Here is a 26,962-nt window from a genome sequence, read left to right as displayed (position 1 = left end):
GGAATTTCGTCAGCCGTCTCGCAGAGTTAATTTCAGCTCCGTGGCGCATTTTTGCATTTAAAAAAACACATTCAGCACGTTGTCGATTAGAAGCAAAAATCGTTTTTCACGATTTGGCTGAATATATTCCGCCACAGAATGTTGCATCCCTAGTTTCAAGTGAACCAGTCATTTTCTTTCTGCCTACATTTCTTTGCACTTTATTTCACGTCTTTAGTGTTGAAAGCAATGTATTTGGGGCGGCAGCCCACAGTACTCCTACTTTCCATGGTTAAAAAGGGTGTATCAAAGACTTCAACGGATTAACAAACAGCATCAGGTTTACACAGGCTACTCGTAGTTTAACCCCTGTATTTTAAGATTTGTGTTTTCATTTCCAAATTAATAGGTTCCTAACCTCTGGTTGTTTATCTAGTATCTCTGTGGTGTGGCTAAAGCCACCAGTGGTCAACATAAATGTCCTTAAAACAATTCAGAAGCAATGGAATAGATTCTGGACAAAACAGATGAGAAATGAATCAGAGATTTACATTGCGTTGATAAAGTATGGTATATGTATTATAAAGAACAAACCACAACTCAACAGAAGTGTTTGCTGCAGTCGCTCTGCTGTTTTCTTTAGATAAACATCATCCAGAGGAGAAAAAAAAGCATGAACTATTCTGCCTGAAACAAGTTGACTCAGAGAATCTGGCAGCAAACTTTACATTCAAACAACAAATTTAAACGTGGGCCCAACAACAAAGGGCTTTGTCAGTGCACAAACTTTATTTTCATTTTATCACCTCCCTGACTAGCTCTCCGGTTGAGTTTGGCAGATCAGTGTTTGTGAGGAGAAAACTTGCTTCCTCCATTACATTGTTGTGTTTTATTACTTGGTACATTTTTGACTATCTGGAAGGGAAACTTGTGCATATATATATATATATATATATATATATATATATATAGAGAGAGAGAGAGAGAGAGAGAGAGAGAGATTCGAATAACAGTATTTTGCAGCAGCTTTGCATCAAGAGACTTGACAATAGAGCACAATGCCAAGACATGACTCCAGTTAAAGTTGACTTGGAGCTCTGGTCTGTGGAGCTTGTTCAACAGCAGGTTTCAGGCTGCTCCCTGAAATATGAATCTTTTCATTGTTTGGGAGCGATGTCTAATACAGATGGAATTGTTTTGGAGGTTTGGCTTCAAAGTTCAAATTTGTCATCTGCTTTGAGCCAAACGCTGTTGAGCCAAAGGTTGTTAACCAAGAAAACCTGACGACTCATCAGGTTTCATCAACGTCTACTTGCACAATGTTGGAACAAATCTGTTTTTGCAGGCTTTTTGATAATAAATCTGTTACCCTCCACCACAGAAGTCAACAAATATCAGCGAACCATGACGTCTCCATAGTTGTTACTGCGGGCCATGCAGATTTATGAATGTACTTAGTGTATTATTATCAGTACATGAAGAAATTAAATACCAATTTTTACTTCAAACAGATGTGCAGTTCTTCCCACCTGCACATGAAGAGCCAGCCGTTTCATAGTAGAGTGTATCCGGTGAGAAGCTGATACAAGCTTTTCCAAATCACAATCCACTCATTTCCCATTTTAAAAAAAAGCTTGGTTTGGCAAAGGAGAGATATAATACACAAATCAACAAGAAAATGGTTGTTTTGAGTTGTAGTTTATGGAGTGGTTGAACTCAGTGAGACAATGGCAACATTCAAGTTCATGCTTCAATGCATCTACAATAGTTTGAAGACACCAACCTCTGAACTTGAACGACTGATTGATTCAAGTCTTCTCTGCAAAACGTCTTCACTCATTTTTGGAGAGTGAAGACTGAGTGGAGCACCAGGGGAGAGAGAAGGTGCCACAATAAAGTTCATTTCAGACACTGAGACTCTAAAATGTTGATGGGTTTTGGTTTTATCCAGATTTGAGCTTAAAGCTCATCAAAGTGAGACTGAGAATGTTGAGTGACAGAACTTCACTCAAAATGATTGAATGGTGTTTGGAGTGCTGCACTTTTGTTCTCTATGAAGTTTTTTGGCATTAAATAAAATTCGAGAGAACAATACAGAGTAGGCATGGAACACCTTTTGCTCCATTATGATGTGTATGGCATTAGACCAAGGGTGGACAAACCAGACCTCAAATGGCCAGACAAACCACAGACAAACCTGCACCACCCTGCCCATTTGAGGACCAGTTTTCCCATCCCTGTCTTACACTATCCCCGCATTTTAAAATGGAAAAGACATTGTGGTTGGAGTCCAGCAAGATTGACCGTGAATAAAACTTAAGACATGCATTGACTGGAGGACATGAAGCACCATACAGAGGTCGAGGACTGAGAATGTGATCCATTCTTACAACCACACCAAACATTCTTTTCACATGACGGATGGAGCTGTGGAGATTTTGTTAAAGTTGTTGTGAATACAAGATAAAGGCTGCAAACATGGCCTGTTTTTTGGACTCACCGACAACGGCTGTTCATAGACAGTGACAAGTGTTAACAACTAATATACAAACTGATACATTGCAGACTTTATAACTACAACTTAAGTTTTTTGTGATCAAGATGGAAACAGAAAAACAGTTCAGAGAGAAGACATATCACGGAAATAACTAGAGGAGATGTGGAAAATATAGCCAGTGCTATTGGTGAAGCAGAAATCCTGGAAATAAATGCCTGGGTCAATAAAAACACGCACAAACAACCAAAAGTATATTCGAATTTGAAGCATTGTAACAATAGCCATTAGAAAACTGATGCGAAACATCTCCGACTGTCATCGCTGCTCATTCATTTTCAGTTTCTCTTGCATCATTTAACAACACTTAAATTGGACGTAATTTGTTGTTCATATCTTTACAGGGTACAAGAAGTTAGAAAGACTAAATATGTTACAGTTTTAAAGAGAATCCTTATATCACAACAGTAGATGACTGAGTGGTGATCATTTGATAACAGAAATATTTACAGTATTGGTCGCTACAAAACCCATATGACAACCAGCAGCACGACTACAAGCTGTATAGCTGCATAGTGTCTCCTCATTGAATGTATAGGTCTTTCCTAAGGCTCTGCATTCTAATCCTGCTGCACTTCCACAGGATTGTTACTCTGAGGGTGATGTGAGAGACGGTTGGTTGAGGTCAGTGGGCAATAAATCTGGTCATGATGCGGCGCAGGTTTGTAGACAGATGTAGTTGTTTGTGTATCCTTAAGAATTATCTCGCTGAAATGTGTGCAAATGCAATGAGAAAACAAGACTGATCTGAGGGCATTAAAGGGCATTTACTCGGGTATGACAGTTAGTGATGGAAGTTGGTCCCCCAGCAACATCATCCCTGTGAGCCCTTTGCATCACACAATTCTGATCATTATATATGGACTGCTGACGCCATAACCTTATACAGGCCCATCGTTGTTCATGCCGAAATTCATCTTCTCTCAAAAAACCCTTCACTAAGGTAAGAGATAAAGCCTGAAACATGAAAATACTGGGATATTATTTGAGTGAAGATCATCATTCATTTAGTGTCTACCACAATGAATACTCTCAATTTGTACAAGAGAATTGAGGCGAAGTATTATGACAGAGACGTTGATCTGATTCAACATGGGATGTTATCACCTGAGAGTTCAAGACTGTGGTGACAGTGGCGTAGATAAAGAGGATACAAGTAAATGAGACATACATTATTCAAAACAAAGAAAAATCTTGACAGACCATATCAAGTCTAGATCTGCATGTTCGCCAGCACTTCTCTTCTCTTCACCTATCTTCTCAACCGACAGATTCATCAGAATGTTTGTCTCAGTCTGATATGGAGCAGGTCTGAAACACCGACAAACTTGTTTCTCTGGTGAAGGGAGCAGCTTCGCTGTCAGAGCAGAAGTGCCTGATGCAGCTGCCATGATTGAAGTTTCTAAAGAGGGGCATCCAGCAGGTTTTTTTTTTTTTTTTTTTGGGGTGGGGGGGGGGGTGGGGGTGGGGGGGGGGGGGGGGCGTGGGGGGGGGGGGGGGGGGGGAATCTTCAAGGATGTTTTGTCCGTGGGTGCCTTGTTTATTCAGTTTCATCTGTGTCTTTTATCATCCATATTTCATCTGTTTACTGAGCCGAAGTGGTCGCGTCACTGGGATTACCAGCATGCAGGAGACATCACAGGAGCAGCCCTCAAAGAAAACCAGAAAATGAGGATGCCACTGAACAGCAAGGACAGACGGTTAGGGGGCTCTTCACATGCTCAGCAGAGCAAGCACGACTTTGTTGCCGTCGTCATTTTCTTTTCAGTGCTCCAACACCATTTAGTTACTAGACTGTGTTGCCCCATGTTAATTATGACACAGGTTTAGATCACAAATAATACTTAATACATAATGTGGGCTAAGTTTCTCCTTCCATTCCTGGGAAATTGAATGAGTTGGCTGACCACCTCACCAGCAGGGGGTCTCATCTGAGCCTAAGGTGAAGGACAAAACTCATCCCCTTAGATGACACACCAATATAGAAGTAGTGAGTGGAAATAGACGTCCAGGGATTATTTATAATTCATCACTCATAATTTATCACTCATACTAAAAATAAGTACGAGTGATAGTCCACTCCACCTCCCAAAAAAAAGACAAAAAAGAACAAGGCATCTTCTGTCAGTAAAATTTTGGGGCTAGCTTCACCTAAGGAAAATGTGGCTAGACCTGGACTAAATAACCAAAATCCAACTATATTCCACACAGTTCTAGACCCCAGTATGACTCATGTCATTCCACCGACTACAACCTCAGTGATGCCATATTGACCACCGTGGCTCGAGCGACGAGCAAGGACGCCATCTCTCTATGAGGCTTGTCACCCGTGAAATGATGTGTTCTTAGAATTTGACATGGCAACAAGTCCTTGCTATGCATTTCACACAAGTTCTTGGGTTTGAAAATAAAAGTTTGCCTAATAGATCAAACTTTTTTTTTTTTTTTTTGCTGCATGACTTGAAGTTATCCGTGATACGAGATAAGAGACACAGCTCAGCTCACCAACTGTATTCCCCAAATTGCCGCCTGTGTGTTTCATTGTAACAGTATCATCATGTCATTTAAAAAAAAACAATGCGATGCATATCTGAATCGATTTTGGTCCCCTCTTTCCTCACGTAGTCAATATTAATCTTTGATTTATCTATTGTCTGTGCCATCTTGTAAATATAGTCCTTAACAGGAAATGAAATTTCTCACATTTCACATTCGTTTTTACCTATTTTGCCTGCTATAAAAGTGTAAACACATCAAATATATATCCTTGTGGGGGCAGGAAAAGACTGATCTGACTTCGCAGAGTTAAGAGTGTGTTTCAGCTCCTACTTCCTACACACATGAAAACCAGCCCGGTCTACTTTTGTGACTATAACTTACTTGAGTGCGAACACACCAGTAGACACACACATGCATCTGCGTCTCCAGAATGAGCTGCAGTGGAGCAGATAAGAAGTTGATTTGCCGTCCAATTAAAAGCGGTATGTGAAACACCGCTCACGGTAAATCTGTCATTTCCAGTCCCCGTTAATTGGACCAAATATGTGCGCGTAAATTGAGAGCCTTTGCTCGCCCTGGCATCACATCCTGGAATCTGCTGTCACTGCAGGGCCGCGCTTAACTCCAGGATTCTTCACTTCAGTTTTCATGTGTGTGACTTTTCTCAGTGAAAATCAGCACCACCCAGTTAGGTGGAGATGCTACACTACAATTCAAACTCATTTGAAACACTTGAGAAGGGAGTTTTATCCAGAATGTGTCCCCTAGGAGGAAAGCAGAGACGTGTGAGTTGAGCAAACAGGAGGGTGTCCTGTGGAAATGAGTATTTTAACTATTATTACGGATAAAAACCAAGCGCAGCCAAATTTGCAGTCTAGACTGTTGAAAATAATTGATACACTTGTGCACCCACACGTACTTGAATATACGCTTGCTTTCACACAAATCCACTCATGAGGGGCTTTTTATAGAATTTTTAATAAATCCACAGAAAAGCTCATTTATCAAACATTTAGCAGTGACTTATCCATTACCCGGGGTGAGAGAGTGAGCGAGGAAGAGCGATTGAAGAAGGGCAGCAATGATCAATGCCAATGGACCATATAATTGCAACAGGAGTGAGCTAGGTGGAAACATTAGCCTTGTTTTCTGATGGATCACATCCTGCAGCCGGCTAGCCGGGCTAAACGCTTAATTTGAATTAGCACAAGTGAGTCATCCATCTCACTGAGATGCGCTTTCCTTCTTACTTTTACCATCCAAAGCCATTTAGAACCCAATATTTCCCTTTAAAGCACAGTTTATGTTCAGTATCCGGAAAGTTTATTGTGGTCTTTAGCTGTGGTTTATTGGATTTCCACCGTGGAAGCTTCACTTAAACTGACTGATGGTCGACTGAGGGTGGGCTTATTCATTCATTCGCCGTGACCATTTATCTTGTCTAATAGCTTTTTGATTGAAATTACTTAACGCTGAATTGCACAAGTGACAGACAAATGTTTTCTGGCACACACATATGTATGCTACGTACCATGATTTTGCTTTGGGGTTTTTCAGCACAGTTCAATTCCTTTATCCTTGGTCACATGAACATCAGTTGTGATGTCAGGCCAAGTTCCACAGTAATGTTGCGTCACATGTCTGTGACCCAACTCGATGCTCCAGGCAAGGAATGGTAACATACGTCTTCAACGAAAGCAGGGAATCTATAATCTCTGAGTGAGCTACACGTCATTTTCTGAATCCCTGCCAAGTGCTGCGAGCTGCCGTGACCCGATAAGACACGACCCGTAGTTTAGGACAAAGCAACCTTATAAAAATGGAGAAGCTTCTCTGTTACACAACAAGTGTGTCTGAAAATAGCAGCAGAAAGTAGGGAACTGATCTCGCTTGAGTTTCATAAAAATGTTTGCCTGTGTTTCAACACCTCATCTATTTGTGATGGAAGTTTAAAAGATAAATGAACCTTTTCTTTAATCTCACTTCTTTGACTTTCAATCTGTTGCTCCAGCTCTGATCAGTTATTCTTTCAGACTTCGTCTCCTCACTTGGGTCCTCATCATCTCCCTCCCTGTGTACACTAGAGGTCTAAATCAGAGGATTTAGGGAGTTGAGAGTGCCGCTGTCATGTACAACAGGGAACACTCCTCTTTAGCTCCCAGAAGAAGGTGATAATCCAACAATGTCTCCCATGGTAGCCCCGAGACACCTGGAGACACTTCTCTATTTACACTCTTAAATCTTTCCCCCCAGGAGTCCAATATGTTGTGATGCTGCTTATTTATGTCTCTCGGAAAAGCTGTCACCAATTCCTGCATGTGTTAAAACTATCTTTCTTTCAGTGAATTCCAAAGTTGTGGCGCATAATGTGATGACCGAGGATCATTCCTCACCATGTCTATCACCAGGGTCCGGTGATGGAACCCTACAACATAGCTGAAATTCTGAGAAGTAAAAACAGGTCATTTAATTGTTATACGTTTATACGTTTCCTTGTGCTCTGAATGTGATGCTGCTTTGTTGCTTTGTGAAGAAAACGCACCAACCACTGGTGTCTCTGCAGCTATAGAGGGTTTTCACAGACGACGTCTCACAGTGCTGTGTCTGCTCAGTGGAGAATCGACTTCTGAAACACGGTAATAGCAAAGGTATACTGATGATATACAGTGGTACCTCGGTTTTCGAACTTCCCGGAATTCAAACAAATCGGAGTTTGAACAAAAATGTAGAAATTTTTTTTGCTTCGGATTTCGCTCCCAAAAAAAGCCAGAAAAAACATAACGTGCGCGGACCGATCAGCTGACCCACGACGCGCTATGTTATTGTGTATAACACAGCCTTTGTATGCAGACGTGTCCCGTTAGCTACATTTACTGACTGTTTTTTCTTCATATTGAGGTGTAAAACCTTTCATGTCTCCGCACTGGACCGTGGTAGAGTGTCACAGGGGTCGGTTCCGACCAACCGGTCGTAAGTCGGATTGGACGTAAGTCGAATGCTATTCAAAATAGGCGACGCGAGGGTTCTTGGTACTACTGTAGTGGTAGCTGGCTGTGTGAGAGTGAGTGTTGATTTGTGTTGAAACTGAGACTGCAGTGCATGCACCTGTAGTGGCCAGGGTAGGTACAGATAGTGTTAAGGCTGCCACCTTCTGGAGACGTTGTACTGTATTATGCAGGGTTTGTTTTCCGTTGTATTGACCGACAATTCAAATGAAGGTCTTAAAAGCAACTTTTACATCAACACATGAACTAGCTATGTTCACTACGTTGTTTATGAGTGGAAGGATGGATGGATGGAAAGGAAATAACAAATTCACACATTAAAGATTTAAGTGCTCATATTGACGTGGTGGTTTGTTCAAATGCTAATTCACAAAGGCACAATTTCTACTGTTTCAACAAGACATTTCATTTAATTATGCCAATGTCACGTTTGTGAAGCTTTGTTCTGACTCATGATCTACTGTGCCATATCTTTGATCATATTGTAAGCCACTGCTCCACCATAATTTCCCATCTTCATTCAAATAAAGTGTGTCCATGGCCATAACTGTCACTGAAGAGCTCTCACAGTGCATGTGAGAGACTCATTATCATTATGAAAGTAAGCAGTCAAACGTAAGACTCCTGACTATGAAAGCAGTGGGAGACAAGTGTCTCGGGACGGCATTAACACATTACCAGTCTCTGGGTGACACGTGTCATGGAGCTCCTCTGAGGCAAGTAAAACATTTGCTGGGAGGAATTGATAGTTCTGTCGCCCCATGTTCGTTTGTTCTAAACCCAAAGAGTAGCACGTGAAGAAGAAGAAGAAGGTAACGGGAGTAAATTACAAGGCTGTTTTCTTGCTTCTCTTGCATTATGTTAAGTTTCAATTAAAACAAAGTCCCCAGACAGTTGCATAGCTGGACAGACATCCAAGATCCCTCTCTCAGTTTCTCTGTGGTGTCTCGCCCATCTCTCTCATCTGGCTTCCCGCTCGTCCTCTCTTCTTTCGCTCTCTCTTTTTTATATTCATAGGATTTTAAAATGTCTGTAATGGCCCGGTAGATCAAACGCTGCTTCTCTCAGTGTGTGTGTTGGAGATTTGCATATTGTGGCTATGCTCTGATTGGCAAGCAGGCAATGCAGAGCCCAGCGGGATTTTTTTGTTATTAAGCGGCGCTGCCACACACACACACAGCAACACACACGCCAGAACAGCCACTGGCCTGTATCAGAACTTAATGAATAATACTAAAGAGCGCGCAACAGGGGTTCTACATGTATTGTTCTGTACTGCCAAGAGCAATAAAGGTTTTTATAACCTCACTTTTACGGGCACCAGACATAAGCGGACGATAGTTTATTAGCCATCGGGCGGAGCTTTTTATCATCTAAAATAAAGTTGCCTTGTAACAGTCACGCTGCGCAGGTATTAACTTAAGTATTTGATCATCCTCACATCCAGCTGAAGTGGACATGACAATACAAGGGACAACAGACGCAACAAATGACGAGCAACTGGATCCTAAAGATGAAACGTCATCACCAGTGAGGTAGTGGAAACATCATAACTTTATGCATTCTGTACCAAGGTGCAGAGGTTTTCAATAGAAAGAATTCAAAAGAAATGGTGCCTTACTTCTGGCTGGACTAGATGCCATATACTCCACTTAAAACATCAGCCGTGAAATATTTCTTCACACAAAAAGGAAATTTGGCCCTACAGTCAGTATTTGATGTCGGACAGCAAATTCCCGTAATATGAGTGTTAAATGAGGAATACAAACCAAGCAACTGATTTTATATTCTGACTCTTCTCACATAAAAAACCCAACAGCTTTAACTGACTGAGTGTGTTAGTCAGACTCTTTTAACAGGCAGGCCATTAATATTAGATACATTATGATGGCATATATCGTGATGTTGCAGAGCCGTTGTGGGAGCTTTGACATCTCGGCCTCTAATGCACAGTGTAAACCAGACTGGTTTGTAAATTTGCTCGCAAATTATTGGCTTATTCAGCCACACATTCTCACTAGGCATCAAAAAACAACTCTGTTCAAGTGGACTTCTGTGTCCAAAGTTTGCAGAAGTCAGTCCGTCATGGTGCATGTAGACTCATATGTAGGTGTTTCAATGGAGTAAAATGCTTCCCCACTCACCTGACACTCCAAAAGGGTGTCGGGATCTTATGTGGAGCACCTTATGTGGCTCTGAGCTTCATGGTGCCACGGTGCCTCCCAGAAGGCAACGTGTGTAAAGTGCACGATCATTTGAGGTGCCCTATATACCAAGAAACACAGTCAACAACTTCTCACACCCATGGTTTTACTATATTGACCTTGGGAAAGAAGGCAATATGGCCTACTGTGTCACATGTTCTGCCTTCGAACGGAATACACTGATACTGATACTAAGAATGATGAATGGTGTGACGACAGAGTAAGCCATGGGATGGCGTACCTTTCACTCTTCATGCCATGTGTCACTTGGTTTATAAAGCCCCTCAAGCCCCGCTGTCAGTATAGAGGAGAGGAATATCCCACACACCGGCTTGAAACGTTACAAGGAGAAGGAAAGCATCAACATGCATGCAACATGCTTCGAGGTCACCATAGAATGCAAAACTCCACTAACCCAGCGGTATATAACTAGTGGCATGGCTAAACCCTAACCCCAACCTGTAACTTTTGTTTTATGTAACACGCCATGTGCGGTGTCATGATATGGAGCAAAGGTGTGTTCAAAGGTGTGGTTCAAATGAAAGTGTGGGTATTGTGGGACGGAAATGTCCACTTGAAGATAGTCTCTATTTGACCCCTAGACAGTGAGAATGTGTTGCTGTGAACGTAGAAGCAACCATATGCAGATGATCTGATGATCTTTATGTTAAGTACAATACCTGTGTGACTATGTATATCAAACTGTAGTGTTAGAAGAATACCTGCATGTCCGCTGTCTTTTGTCACCATACTGAATAAGGCATATTTGTTCAAACATTTATGAAGCCGTGAAGTTCCTATTCATCACCATGACTGTGGCACGTTGTAAATATTGCACTGAACTGTGTGTGTTTGTCTAGAAAAGTGTGATGGACAATCACAATATCATGGCAACACTGCGTCTCAGCAAGCTCACGCGCAGCTTCGCCGCAGTAGGTGAACACTACACACCTGTGTGTACCTCTTGATCATAAGTTGACATGCAGCCACAGGAATAGCGAAGCCTGATGGGATTTATGTAAATGTGGCCAGCTGTTGGTGGCAACAGTTTCTCAGTAACGGATCCAGTTCTGTTGAACGAAAGAAATATGCACATTTCCCATCATCACTGCCTCTGTCCTCCTCCTCCCTCAGAGAAGTGGCGAACCAGTAATTGCACCAATTCTCTGCTTATTTGACAGCGATCCCCAAGCGTCACATTTAGGTGGGACAGAAGTGAATAACTAGACAGAGCTATTTTCTGTTTCTCTGCCAAGTGTAGCCATCACCACCGCTGCGGAGGTTATGAGACCGTCTTTGCTTATCTGTCTGTGGTTAAACCAAAAATCTTCAGGCCATTTCAATGAGAGTTCAGCAGGAGCATAAAAATGGCACGATAATACACAACATAGAGTCAAGTTAATATACTCAAGCAACTTCCATTTGGCTGTCTTGAAAATGTATTTGCGTTGAAAACTCAGGAATACATCTGAGCTAACATCGTGTGAGGTTAGAACAGGGAACGTCTGTTTTCCAGCAAGCCAACAAGAATTTGGTTTGACTATTCTGGAGTCTTTACTCATGGAGGTTTTGCCATTGATTTCATGGTATGCTATGTTTTAGATGTACAATGACATCCCTGAGTAAGGTGTTTGCTCTCTGTGTGCCTTTCTGGGTCTCAGTTTCCTGTACTTGTGGGGAGGCGGAGCTTCAGCAGGTATCTCCTCATCTAGTAAATATCAATTTATCCCCAGTCATTGAGACATGCTTCATTGAGGGTCACAGAGCGCCACCATCAGAGAACAAGAAAAAGGACATCGCCTGAGGTGCAGAGGTGTGAGGCACAGTGGGGATGAATCGGACTCAGATCTGCAGTGTGAAAAGCCTCTTAAGCGGTACTTTATAGTAAAGTTTACATGGTATATCACCTAAGGTTGAAGAGTATTCTAAAATGGTGTTCCTTTACGCTGTCAGTTTTGTATTTACCTATTTTTCCTGGTTGAACCTAGACTCCTGTCGTGAACCAGGAATGTTCTTGTTTTAACCACGTTGTCATTTATCGATCCAGGCACCAGATCAAACATCTCAAACATAGAATCTGTTCATACAACCACATTACTGGACTATTACATAACTTAATATGTGATTGATAGTTCTTTAATGTGAAGTTCTAGACAATATTAGAAAAGAAAATTCTGGTCAGACAAATGTCAGCATTTCAGAAGTTTCAACTCCTAAGCAACATATTATTTATTAAGGTCAAACACCCATAATTTCATGATCTTATCAGTAAACCAAAATAATATTAGCATCACAATGCTACCTGTGCCCTCTTCTGGGAAATACCTTTACCTTTTGCAAAACGGCTTATGTGTTCATGTGAGTGGAGTAGCTTGTATTGCGAAGACTGGTGGACTGCGATTGTCCGCGCGCTTTTTTCCCGCCACATTATCGGTGACGCGGCGCCTTCACCAAAGACGGCTCTCTTAATCACTGTGAAAATGACATCAGCTGTGCTTTTTCGAGACATGTAAATGGAAGTTGTCACAGTTGTGCTGAAAATGTCACCTGTCACCTCTATTTGCTGCCCGCTGACAGGAGCTGCTCAGAGTGATGCTACCTGCAGACCGTGAGCAATAATAAAAGCACCCGACAGCGGGAGAGTGAAGCTGCATGTCAATAAATGGCGTGTCTCCTCTTCAGCCTCTTCCTTGACGTCGTTTTTGACTTTTTATTTTAAAGCAGGATTTTATATCGGCCGGCCAAGATCGTGGATTCATTGACCACATCCAAGCGCACATTTTGGAAACACCTTTTCGTGTTCATCTGAAGAAAAGACTCTGGAGGAAGAGAAATTTGGCATGATACGATGCACTCGGTGAGTGTCACGTCTATAAATGGTGGCCTGTCATGACTTGCACATCATATTCGCGGGCGGCTTCTGAAAAAGCCCAGTGACATGCACAGATGAATGAATTATACAGGAAGAGAAGAATGATTCTGGAGGTTGATTTCTTCACGAAGAAACTCCACTTTTCGTGAAGTTCTAAATTGAATTTCAGAGGGGATGAAAATATTTTTTGTCATTGACCAGTGCTCATGAATGAAACTAAATGTGCCATCTGTAACCAACCAATATCAAGATTAACCTGTTGTGTCAACAGATCAACCTGGGTTTACCACGGTCAACAGTTTGTGATGCTGCATTTACTGTATGTCGGAATATTTACAATCTGATTCTACCCAACTCCTGCAACTGAAGCTGACACATAGTTTCATTCTTACTAAGAGCTTTCACCTGTTGCTCTCTGCTACACGTGGTTGAATACTATAGCGGTCCATCACTCTCTGCATGGAGGCAACTCATAAATCACAAGTTTTTCAACCCAAAAACCGTGTCAAAAGTTATTTATTCATGCCAGTGAGTCATGCAAATAAAGTGACAATGTGACAGTGACTCTAGATTTTGACTGGATCAATTCCACAGGCCTAAATAGAAGGGATTCTTTGCTTGTTGGTTAAGAACAAAAGATGTATTGAGTCTTGTACTCAGTCCTTGCCTGTGTCAAAATGATCTAATTTTAATGGAATTTCAGAGACTAAAGTTTCCACATTTCGCTCTCTTTCTTCCTTCGCCTCGAACCATCGCCATTCATGAGATCAGTAGAAGCCCAAAAATACTTTATGTACGGAATGATGTTGATGAAACATGAATGGTAAAGGAGAGAGATCAGTAAAAGTCAGTTACACGAACAAATGCTACATGCGCAGTAGTAGCAACAATCAACACAAACCTCCATTGAAATGAGCTCTTTATTTACAAAGCACAGGGCCCACAGGATTTGAAAGTAGAAAATGAGCACTTCCCAGTGATGTATGCAAAGCTCACGCAGCTGCGGTGATGCGCTCACCGAGAGGGAGCTGGAGAGCGTTTATTGAGTTAGAAATTCAGGCAGTGCCTTAGCTTTAGTTAAAAGGCTAGTTGGAAAGAGTAGTTTTTGAGAGTAGTTTCACAATTGTTGGACAAAAAGCCAGATTCAGCTTCATTGCTGTATTCAGTAGTATGCACTAGACATATTGTTTAGCGTGTAACACCCCCCACATTGAGTCGGACAAACTGACATCATGCCGCGTTGGAACCTGCTGACACTTTAAATGGACTCCACGATCCTCAGTGGATGTTACCAAAAACACCAAAAGTCAATTAGATTGGTTGAAAAAATTTACTTTATTTTATATTTTGCCAGATTCAGATATGTATCCATGTAGGCAGTGAGTCTGTGCTTAATCCAGAAACAAGACAATAACCTCTGCCAAGCCACAAATTTTCAAATGGAATCGAATCTAGGATTCCGGATTCCATTTCGTGAAACTATACGTCCATGACTTTTTCAGTTATGTTGCACACAATCCAACAGACAGACAGACAAACCAAAGCTGCCAAGACATAACCAAGGCAAAGGTCAATCATAAAGCACAACTAAGGTGGTTGTGAATATAACCTACGTTGAAGCTAAACCCCTCCCCGCCCCCCATCCCCAAACACACAGCCAGCTCCCTGCACAGGAAGTTCCATAGTGAAAGTTAGCTTGAACTCCCTCTCCTCAGTCTCTGTGCCATCTGCTCAGAAAACCATCGCACTGCTCATTTAGAAAGCTACACACACACATAAAATCAAAGCAAAAGAACAGCTGGCTGCCTCGATATAGATGACTACTCACTTGACAACGACTCAGACACACACACGCGCACACACACACACACACACACACACACACACGTCATCAAGTCAGGGTTTATATTTTTTGGACGAGGCAAGTGAGAAAGAGCTAAATGAGTGTGTGAATCAGAGTGAGAGCCATTAACCAAATGATTTATTTAAATAAGAGAACTGTGCCGCTCATGGACACTGACTAAAAGCAGCCTCCTTTTTCATCCAGATCCTGTCGCAGACTCACATCATCTCCCAGCACAGAGGAGAAAGAGCTTGTTTGAAAACTTTATCAGAGGACATATTGACATTCGTCACTCTTATGGGTCATACGGGCAGCGTTGCTTACTTTCATCAGACTACTTTGTACAAGGAGGTGGCTGAGTTAGGCTGGGCTCCAAGAGCTGGTCTGACATATGGACTCAAGAAGTCTTCATCCTTGAAGCATTTCACATCAGGGATTTCCTTGGCAAGTCCGCCTCATCCGCTGCAACCGATCCAGCGCCTCTCCCCTTTGAGAATCTGTTGAATTTCCCGACTGCTAATCTAATCTAATCTAATCTAAAATAATCCCCCATGTTCCACTGACGTGATACAATACATAAATGGAAATATCAGAAGGACGTTACATTTTTAAGACTGGTAAACTTCACTCCTTGTATGGACAGACTTGTGCATTGAAATAGTTGTTTGTCTTTCTCCTTGGTGGCAGGATAACTTGACTCTACCTACTCCATAGGTATCAGTCCGTTCAGCTCAGTTAAGGAAAGGGGTGTTGAGTAAATGTTTCACTACTGTATTGATAACTACGAGCCATGCATTGTGAGACAGCCAGGGCATCTCCTCCAGGTCAGATTCATTAACAAAGTTTGTCTTTTTGGGGAGTTAAATACTTCAATTATACTTCCTACTTTTCCAGTACTTCTACGCGCTTTGTTTATGTATTTTGCAGTACTGCCTTCAAAGAGACAATTCGGATATTTGGATTTTTTTTTTATAGAAATTGCTTAAGACAAGAAGAGAACAAACTGAAATAAGTTCTTAACAGTTTCCTGCTGTCTTATAAAAGGCTGCCAAGAGTGGAAAATGAAGGTCAAGTTTGTTCTACAATGGCTCCATCAGAAAGAAGTCCTATTGTGTTAGGTAGATCACGCACTTTTCTAGCACCGCACAGCCTGAGGCGTCCTCCGTTGAACAGGAAAACCGTCCTCCCATTAGAGAATCACTAGACACATTCTGAGACAACATGTGAAGAGTTGGTCTACATGAAAAAGTTCTCACCTCATTGGTGTGGTTCAGACTCAACTTTGGCAGTTTGTTCTTTCCAGTGCTTGTGCCAAAAGCCTGACCATTACTGAGGCCTTCTGCAACCACCAGGGGAGGCTTCAACTTGGGAGAGTCGCTGGGTGCCTGATCCTGACCGTCCATTGGTCGAACGTACGCTGTGGGCTTTTGCTGCAAGGAGATCTGCTTGCCTGGAAGGCTGCCTGGCGGGAAGCTGGCGAGCCCCGAGGTGGGTGTGGTCAGCCCCGGTGTGGGTGTCGATAAAACAGACGTGGAAGCCAGCGGAGAGGTGGACACCTGGGAGCTCGCTTCATTGTCAAATGGGGATGATTTCAAATGTCCACTTTCTGCACTTGTGGAAGACTTGTAATGCACAACATCCACTGAAGAACTTCGGAAATTACCTCCATCTGAAAGAAAGAATAAAAACAGAAGGTTATTATAACCTGAAACCTAGGACAAAACAAGACCTTTTTTTCATATTCCTCAGACCAAGTTTGGTCCATCAAACCATTGTCAAAAGATATTTATTGAACAACCATGCAGACAAAAATCCTCTGTACACGGCTGACAAAAATGACCTTCAGACAGACTTTCTGACTGTGTTGTAGTGCTCCACCTTCAGAAGGGGGGGCGACTCATCATTTTCACTCGCTGAGCTATCACATCCCAACTTGCTGGTGAGAGGGAGCCAAACTTGTGAGGCGGCGTCATGAAAGTGCGTCCTGATTTTCAGAACTCTAACAGTGGTCGCTTTCAAAATAACATGAGTTTTCATGGAAACGGATGTTCAAATCCAAAGAGTGCCAACATGAAGCCATAAGCCAAACACTACTTATTACCCGTCTATTGCCGCACATACTTCTAAATGCTTGCGAAATTACAACCGCATAACTGAGCGCTACGATTCACGTTTTATGTCATGCAGAGGATTAACACTTTCATATTAGGCATCCATCAGAGACTCTCACCTGAGAGAGGTAGGATTTTCGAGGGCTGAGTGGAGCGCCTTCTGCTGGACGATGTGGAAGAAGAGGAAGAGTATGAGGAGGAAGAGGACGGACTGGAGTCACCTTTCAGACCAAGTTCATCTTTCAAGGAGCTGAATAGTTCTTCTTGCCTCTGCTGTTCTTCGAACAAACACATTTTGCCTCGTCCTCCGACAGCGTGACCTTGGCCCAGGGCCGACCCCACGACAGGGTCGGACCCCTGGACAGCTGGAACATGGCCTCCCCTAAGCCAGTCAGAGGAGCCCCGAGACTTTTTGGAATTCTGATGCAGCAGTGATGAAGCACTTGACACCGGAGGATGCATGGAAGTTGATGTTGAATTTCCTGACTGCTTGTCAGCGCCCACCTCCGCGTCTCCTCGACTGGCTTCAGTAAAGCCCTGGGACTCCATGACAGACCTCTCTGGAGCTGATGCGGTTGGTGTCTGTATGCTGACATTCCCACTGCTACCTTTCGGGATTCCTACCAAGTGGCTCTGGTTTGACTGGCTTGTTAGAAGGTCTTTCATCTCCTCATAGGAACCCAGAGTGTTCTGGACACGACTGGCCAACGCATCACCTTTATTTGTCTGCGAAAAAGACGGAGAAGGAGAAAAGAGTAATTAAGTTTTCTATCTTTCATCACTTGATAAAAGTGTTTTTTTTTTGGACAGGACAAGGAGAAATGAATAGCTGAACTACCCGTCAGGCCTTGAGCTGAGGGATTAATGCCACTGCTAAGAGGGTCTCATCCAGACTGGAGCAGTGAAATGAATGGGGCTAGAATCATTATTAGCCTGACCTCAGCTTCTCCAGCAATCGTCACTGCGAGGAAAGCACGTCTTCAGCTGATCTATGGCAGAAGAACACCTTCACCTGAGAGAATAAGAGGACCCTCGGAATAGCTCAAGCGTGGCCCTTTTGTCAGTCGCTGAAAGATTCTCTAATGGCAAAATGACTTCAGAGGACAAAAGTCAATCAGCTGTCAGCGCTGCAGTGTTATATTTGGCTTTCCTAAAAATGGGATGAGAAGTGAAGGCTCCTCAGCCGTCCTTTGACATTACTCTGCAACCTTGCGCCTCCAAAATTAATCATGCGGCAAACGTGAATTATGCAAGAAGACCTACAGCCATAATTCAGCTGTGACACTTCATTACAAACTTCAGACGGATGATGAACACTGGAGCTGCATCTCAAATCCTGCCCTGTCCTTTTATTGAACCACACTACTGTTTTTTTCCAAGTCATGATCTTTAAAATCCAGTCTGGACCGAGTTAGATTCACAATGCCGTGATAATGGCGTCTCAGAAATAGATGTTAAACAACGCCCCCTGTTCCACGTGTTTGTCAAAGACCCGTGCTTCATAAAAGGACTGCTCCTAACATACAGTACTGAACATGAGGTCAATAGAAAAATTGGGTTCCCACCAGACTTTAATTCTGGAGGCAATGACCGTCCTGGGAATCAACTTTCAAATAAAAAAATTCAATGTACGATTTTTTATTTCAGTGATAAGTTCAACAATCGGAAGCAAATCCACTGGATGATGTTGTCACACTGTGACAAGTATTCCAAGGCTCCCTGTGCACACAGGTGCGTTTGCTCTGACAATGCTATTTCAGTAAATTATGGGACTCAATGTAATGAAAACGTTTTTATGATAATTGATCCTGCTCAAGTTACTAAGGCACTCAACATTCTAGCAGCACTGCATCAGCGATGCCATTGTTTTTTTGTTAAAGTCCAGTGTATTAAATATAATATAATCTGAAAATATAAATTAAAAATATCAAAATGGAAAATTAACTGCATTTTGTTTATCTCACACCATTTTGTTTTGGGTGACAGATAAAAAAAAAAAATAAAATAAAAAACAGACAGTTGTAATTTTTTACTCTTTCAAGGTAACTGTGGCCCCACTGTTGTCCCCACCTGACCACCAACTATTACTGTATAGTCAGACTCTTTGCTAAAGACAAAAGACTTTTAATACAGGAAGTGTGCAGAAGTGAGCAGACATCACTCTGTGGAGCGGGTGGTGAGCCAGCTTTGAAAAAAATGAACCATTTCTGCTTCATCTCCAGCTCATGAATAAAAGATTCCACAGCTAAAGCGGAAGAGAAAACACATTTATCGAGAGGCAAAATGGAAACAGAGCAGAGGATGGGTACCTCTGTGTGTGTGTGTGTGTGTGAGCATTGATCACCTTAAATAGTTGCTAAAAGCACAACACTCTTCAACAGGATTAGAGAGGATTAGTTCTCCGCCGACACAAGGCTGGGTGAAGGGGAGGAATGGTACGCAAGTATCCAAAATATCAGTGAAAACTAGATTTCATTTTTCAAAAATCATATTGCTCGAGACTTGACAAGAAAAAGTTACTTTCTAATAACTTCCTACTGGGCATGTGCAGGTGGACCAACAGTCCAGTAGACTGTTATTATTATTGTATATGACATGATGGTTGTATTCACTAGCCACCAGTCACATATGAGAGTTCACCAGCGAGTACAGTGTGATGTGAACTACACATACTGTAGAGAGGCACGTCTGACTGGCCAGTCTCTGGCTTTATGTTAAATGTCTGTCAGAGGAAGCGCTGGCTAATTTGACTTGACTTTGATGTAATATTCTGATTTTACAGCGCATTCATTTTGATTTTTCATGACCTACGCACCATTTAGCACTTTTCAGAAGTGCAGATGGGGGTCCGATTATGTTGCCTTCAACTCATCTGTCCACATAAATGTCAAACGCACATCTGATTTAACCTCTGAGGTCCCTCCGTCCACATGTGTGGAGATGACTTTTTTGGTTCTTGGGTGTTTAAAGTGTTGCAAGTCACAATTAGGGACATTGCCCGGACCATCGTGTCGTGACATTACAGTCATTTCAGTAGGGAAAGGTGTCTTCGACACTGAAGAACAGGAAGGGGAACAAAGCTCCAGCTGGATGCATCCATATCCATACATTCGCCTATGCAGTATCTATATGTGTAAATATGTGTTACCAAACTGGATGCATTCATTTTTGGTCCTCCACAACGTATGCAGTGGACTACTCCAAACAAACTACTCCAACCTGCAGACGCGCTGTGATACAGGCTGTGATACAGGCTGTGATACATGAATCAAAGTTGCCAACTTGGCGACCCTGTCGCTCCATTTGCTGACTACCTTCACAAGCTCAACGCTAACCTTTTGAATGTGTGTTTATCAGCGGTATAAGACGTCTATGAAAAATCACTGAATCCATAGTCCATGAAAGAAATGACTTTCAGCAGCGCACCAGTGAGCTTTCATTCTGCTGTCAGTTCTAATGTGTTTTTCTTTGTTTGTTTTTATATACTTTTTATACTGCATTCAAATTCCTGTTTATCTTGGTTAATGCTTTTCATTTGGTTAATATTAAAGAAACGTATAGAATTGCTCAGTATCTTCTTCACCACTGCGTTGAATGAGCTTATGCTGAAATGCCCTGCACAGTGAGTTCACACGTGTATCTTATACATCTTGTACATCAGCTCAGATATGCTGAATTGAGATGCATACAGTCTGGGCCTTATTCCTAACAAGCCCACCCCTACTCTTGACCCAGTCATCCACAAGCCACGGTTCAACTCCCCATGTAAAACTCTTTTCTAGACGCTAACTAGGACCACAGTAAATCCGCCCTGTGTGTGAAAAACTCATTCAGTGCCAAAGATGGTGGCCTCTGTGTGCAGACACAGCAGTCATTAAACACTTTCTGTCAAGAATGAGAGCCAGTCTGAAGCAGGATTGATACATTTGGCAACTTCAGCAAGTGCTCAAGCAGATGGCAGAGTAAAGAAAGAACACAACAAAATGTAGGTGAGATACAAACCAGATACAAACAGGTCAGGTGTGACAAGCTCCTTCTCCTTCTTCCTGAAACTACTACATGAACACTGATTCAAGCAGCAAGAGCCCTGTCGTTCACTGAACTTTGAACAGCTATTTTAAGGCCATGTCATTATAAAGCCGATTTACGGCTGGATAATGAATGGCAAAAGAGGATCCAGCGCCCAGGAAGTGGCAGATGCCTGCGTTGGAAAGAGGCCTTTGGATGAACAGCCTGTTATTACATGTAGGCAGCAGCCGGCTGCAGTGAATCAACCACAAATAATCTGAGAAGTTGAAAGAAACTGAAGAGATTCGCTTATATATATATATATATATATATATATATATATATATATATATATATATATATATATATATATATATATATATATATATATATATATATATATATATATATATATATATATAATAAAATATAAAATGCTATTTACATATATACATGACGAATGAATATCATAGCACCCACAAAACTGGGCACAGTGTTGGTGAGGCTAATAGAGCAAAATCTAACATAAATGGAGCGAACCGCAGGCGAAACCAATGCAAATGGAGTTAATGGTTTTGGACGAGCAGCTGTTCTGTTGTGGAAGACTGGAGCTTCGCACCTGGACCCCCAGATACTCATTTCCTGGACATGTAGTTGATGAAATGAGGAGCTGTCTGTCAGGTTATAAGGCAACAGTCAGGTATTTAACAAGTGATGAGGGAAGTTTATATTGTGGGTTTGAGCTGTTCATTCATTCTGTTCATATTAACCACGTTTATATTACCACATTTCTGCATAGTTGCTTTAAAAGTTGCAATGTATCAGCCAAAGAAATGGCGATCGGCAGACTTGCTAACTTCAAATACGTTATTTGCCAATGTGATCAGGCCAACTTCTGAGACGTGAGCTTCAGCAACAGCTGATTTGTTTTGATAAAATGTTGATGATGTCACTCGACATGCAGCAGAATTTCTTGTGATGATCTGTCAGTGGATGTAGCGTTGCATTTGCACACAGCGCAGCGGTTGCCACTGTAGTTTTCCAGACTTTCCTTGGCATATATGAGTCCAATTCTCTGGTGAAGGAGCAGATTGTGACAAGTGCAAGGGGGCAGCAATAGACACAGTCGGCTGCCGCAGAATGTGGACTGACTGATAACTCCATTGTTAGATGCAGGCACTCATATGGATTCAGATGGGGCCGGACAACAGTTACTTATTTCACCATATCAATGGTGCTTCAATTGCTACAGCAGGATAGATAGTTAGCATTTTTACTAGAAAATACAACGTGGCTTACTTTGTATGGCTCTCCAAACAGGTTGAATCCAGTTGAGAAGAGATCTTCATCCTGCTGGACCTCCTGGTTCCTCCTCTCCCACTCCCTCTTCTTCAGGATGCTGCGCTCTGACTCCAGATGACTGAAGAAACACAGAGGGGAAACTTTGTCGGTAACCTCGGCAGCGAGCAACTCCGGCTGGCAGCCGCAGTTGAGAGCCGTGAATAAGAGATTTTAGCTACTGCCAAAGAATTGGCTGCCATCATTTTCCTGCAGGGGGATGTTGAGTGACATCCTCCCTGTGTCACTGGCTGAATCTCAACGAAACGTGGGATTTGAATGTGAAGCTAAAATGTTACTGAATCATGAATGGGTCACTTCCTGTGACTCGGAGAGCAAGTCAACATGAGAGGCCCGATGAAGAGCAGAGTTTATAGGAAGCAAATAAATATGCAGCTCTTCTCAGTACTCAACTATCAATACACTGTAGACCTTTCCACTGAGACAGTTCCAGTGGGAGATCAGAGCTGGCACTACTAATATAATGCCAGTGCTAATGCCTGTGAGTTATGCATATAGCTGTGGCCCAGTGAGCCAGGAAAGGTCAGCACATCCACTGCATAGTGATTAGAAAGGCAGACTCATTAGAAATCAACAGAAGAGACAGCTTCCTCCTCACTGAAGCATTGAGTCCATCAACAAAGAAATATATGAATGGACAGCGGATCAAAGCACAGGGCAACAAGGGGTCTGAAATATAGTATGGACTTTTGCCCTGCAAAAAGTGTTGTAGCTGCCCACGTCACATTGCGACTAAAAAATAGTGGTGTTCTTTTGTGCATACACTGGGGTGTCCAACAATATTCACACTGTTTTTTGCACCAAAGCACAAACAACAGTTCAACAAGTCTGGAGCAGATATAGGGCAGAAGCTAGGGATGCGACCGATCCCACCCAGGAAATCCATTCCACAGTTTGTGGGAGCTGAAACTTGGAACCCAAACTACACCGTAATCCAGAGTTTACACGGAGTGCAAGTGTGACAGTGGGGTCATGTACGCAGTATAAACTAACCAGTCAGCCGGACGTCACGTCAGACGTCTCAAACGCAGTATTGCACCATTAAATCGGTCAAATACAGTATGTTGTTGGACTTCATATGTGCGTCCCACGTCACTCACTTTGACTTAAAATTAAAATTTTCTGTCAGACTGACTGAGTGAGCAGTTTGTGCCATTATAACTGGATTGTGTTAAAAGAATCACTTTTTGTCACCATTAAATTGACTTGTTGGAAAACATCACTCTCAGTATTCGCTGCCCGACATGTGACGTCAAGTTTCGCAGCAGTCGCGACTTCTCCGGAGTTTTACTGAGTTCATTAGTTTTATTTGTTTGTTTTAGCTCCCAGCGACTCCCAACCCACTCACAACACCATTAATCACTTGTGTATTTATACTGTGTGCTCACATTAATGTCAGTGAAAGTGCACCGCATGTGTAGTTTCCTGAATGTTGCTCCAGTGCCATGAGTCCATGTGAGCAGTTTCACAGCCGGTTTGAAGTCTCTTGGAGTGAGGTGAATCAAGCGGGAGTTCAAACACAACCTTTGCACATAAGTTTGCCTGAAGACATCACGTCTCTGTTCAGATTAGATTAACATGACATAACACGTGACAATAACTGTCGTCTCAGTGTTTGAAATTGCATTTAAATGGCAGTCATGTTTTTGTGTTCACCTGACCGATGGACAGAATCAGTTGAGAATACTAAAACGGTGGATCTTGTTCCTGAAAACATTACTATTAAACAACATGGAGAACACTTCCCACGCACTAAACCCAACCGAACTGAAAGTTAGTTTATTTAGTTTAAGCATATTTGGTTAGGGCGGCACTGCTGGTCAATGAGTGTAATAGCAAGCTGTCGTGTCGCTATCTTTTAGTTATGAGAAGTAAATCTGTAAGATGCAGCCGTCATCAGGGCCTGTCCTGCTGGAACACACTATAGGATCCACGACAGTTCCGCAAGCAACAGACATCAATCATTGTGCTGAACACTGTCATGATCATCTCCACCTAGATGATGTGTTATCAGCTACTTGTTTGTTTTGCTGTTTCCACTTCCTTTATCTACGTTTGACCACGTGAGAGTACATCTCCAATCAGAGATCCTTTATCGGATGGCATGGAGGCTCTCATCTAAGCCGTGGTGGCGCCCCCATCGTTTACAATGCTGCAGAATAATAAAGAGGAAGGTGCGGCTTTTTTCAGATCTAACTTTATTACATTATGACTCTGCGTATTTCCGCAATAACGGCACCAAAACGTCTGATCTCACTTTTATTTTAAGCTGAGTGTGGAGACAGACGTCAGATGTCAGAAACTATTCATCTTCATTCAGTTCCAGAACAATCGCCAGGGAATGTGGCGCTGGTTGCATCTCTCACCAGGCCAGAGAACTCAGCTGCAGCAGCTACAGATAGAACATGAGCTATAACATGCTTTGATAAACGCGATAAAATGTCTAGCGGATACTTACACATTTGTTAGCATTAGCAGTCCGGTACAAATACTTTAGAATTTCAGCATCTGAACTCTTCAGTCCTTAGGTCAGAGTCATCTCTAAGACTCATCACTGTGAACTCATGCTTCTTCCATGATGATAATGAAGGAGCTCAGCATAGGTGCGAGTAAGGTGAGTTGGGAGTCACGTGAGTGGGCTGTGGCTACCTCACTCTCAGGCCACGCCCCGAGAAAGTTGTGTTGCCCAGCGAATCCTTATACTGAGAGCTAGAGAGACAGACTTGGTGAGAGAGTATTTGTGGGAACATTACTTAAGAGAACGTCCCCTGGATGCTACATATGAGAGAGATGCATGATGGGAGCGAAAGGTGAGATGGGAGTGCGACACAAGGGTGGGTGGCAAACCCAGGACACTCCTCAACAGTTTGCCGTCTCATCATCTCATTGTGTTACACAGGTATGGTATAGAGATGACTGAAGAGGAAGGTTTGAACAGCAAAAGAAGATGTGGACAGTCCGACCCACATCTCACCGCTAGCCCTTTATTTGGAGCAGAGCAGCGCACCTGAAGGAAACACTCCACAGCTTACAACTGCAGCCGCTTCAGTGGCGTGATGGCGCTTTTGGGGAATGTTGTTGACAATGAAATCTTGCATAATCATAATACCTGCATAGATGTATGTGGAAATCATGATTTAGCTATGCATTTGAGTGGCTGAAGAAAGTTGTGTGACGTGTTAAACAGGAGCTGCTCTACCTCAGATGAACTTGAACACTTCATTGTTGCTGTTATCTCCCCTTTAGTGGACATTGGCTCCAGCTTTTCCAAGAGTAGATACACCCAAATATGGAATGTGCCTGGCAGTCTAGTCTTGAATTGCTCCTTTGTTTGTGTGATTTTCAGATTGTGCGCTCCATTTTGGTGTTCGTGCAGGTGTTTATGTGACATCCAAGTCGAACCTTTCACAGTTTGTATCAGTTACTGGCCTTTTGGATTAACTTTGAAAGCATACATTTACAATTGCACTGTAAATAAATCACCCATCCCAAGAAATACAGCCAAAAACCTGGCTTTATTCCACAAAATGTGCACTTTAAAATACAGGAAATAGTGTAGTTATGAGTTATGAATTTCAAAATTCTGACGCTCACTGTGCGGCTGTGGCTAGCAATGTGCTTCACAAAAAAAGGGGAACTGAAAAAATCTGAGCTGAAAGCCTTTTGGACATACACAGCTGGAGACAGGAGGAGAGAGGCAGAGCACGCAGCCTGAAAGTAGATGGTTGAAATGAGCTTCACTGCCTCTTTCTTCGACACAAAGTCATGTAAAGTCTATCAAGTGGCATCTTATATCATAATAATTATTCCTTATTCCTCCCATGAAATGACTTTCTTTGGGAAAGTCCAGGTTGCAGAAGAAGGCTGCACATGTCAGCTTGACACATTTGACCCAGGTGAAATCCCACCCAAACACTCTAGAGTCACAGTCTAAACTCGGTGATTGACACATCATATGACGACACCAGAAGAAAAAAAAACATTAGCTCTTCTCAGGTCTGCATGCTTGGTTTAAAATAAAATGATAAAGCACCTTTGACAGGATGGAAAAAAAAGGGGAAAACAGATGACGGGTAGATTGGGGAGATGGATGGATCAGTGGGGATTAATGGAAGCGCTATATCTCCAGTGGGCAAACTGCGGATGCGGTGGCTGCTGCTCGGTGTGCGAGAACGCAACAGCCGTCTTCCCGCTACTGTGTCTGTGTGCATGTGTGTGTGTCCTGAAGTAACGCTGATAGCCAGAGTAAGCTCTGGGAATTTAATCTCAGCAGAGCGATGCTGCGCTCCCCTGATAACTAAATGTAAACACACGCGCGTATTCCGGCATTCACACACACACCAGCAGTTTCAACTTCAATGGACATTCACTCGAGACACTTGGCTGGCATTTAGTCATAGTTACTTTAGTCAAAGTAATGTTTGGTTTTTTTTTAGAGGTGGGATTCGATAAAAAAAAAAAATGTAGTTAATTCGAGAATTGGTGATTAATTCATCTCAATTAATCGCAGTTTAATGGTATAAGAATA

At 42.4% G+C, this 26,962-nt stretch overlaps 1 protein-coding gene across 2 annotated transcripts in view; it reads right to left on the bottom strand.

Annotated features, from left to right (window-relative positions):
* The window catches only part of aff2 (AF4/FMR2 family, member 2), a 104,575-nt gene that overhangs the window by 48,060 nt on the left and 29,553 nt on the right, over positions 1 to 26,962 (bottom strand). For both annotated transcript variants that reach the window (XM_053879384.1, XM_053879385.1), the window contains exons 2-4: positions 22,375 to 22,495; positions 17,187 to 17,793; positions 16,213 to 16,625 (exon numbers count right to left, since the gene is read on the bottom strand). In XM_053879384.1, coding sequence (XP_053735359.1) covers positions 16,213 to 16,625; positions 17,187 to 17,793; positions 22,375 to 22,495 — 1,141 coding nt within the window. The remainder of the gene's footprint in view (positions 1 to 16,212; positions 16,626 to 17,186; positions 17,794 to 22,374; positions 22,496 to 26,962) is intronic.

This window comes from Synchiropus splendidus, chromosome 11 (assembly GCF_027744825.2).
Source record: "Synchiropus splendidus isolate RoL2022-P1 chromosome 11, RoL_Sspl_1.0, whole genome shotgun sequence".
NCBI classification, from domain to species: domain Eukaryota; kingdom Metazoa; phylum Chordata; class Actinopteri; order Syngnathiformes; family Callionymidae; genus Synchiropus; species Synchiropus splendidus.
This window is presented reverse-complemented; position numbering and strand designations above follow the sequence as displayed.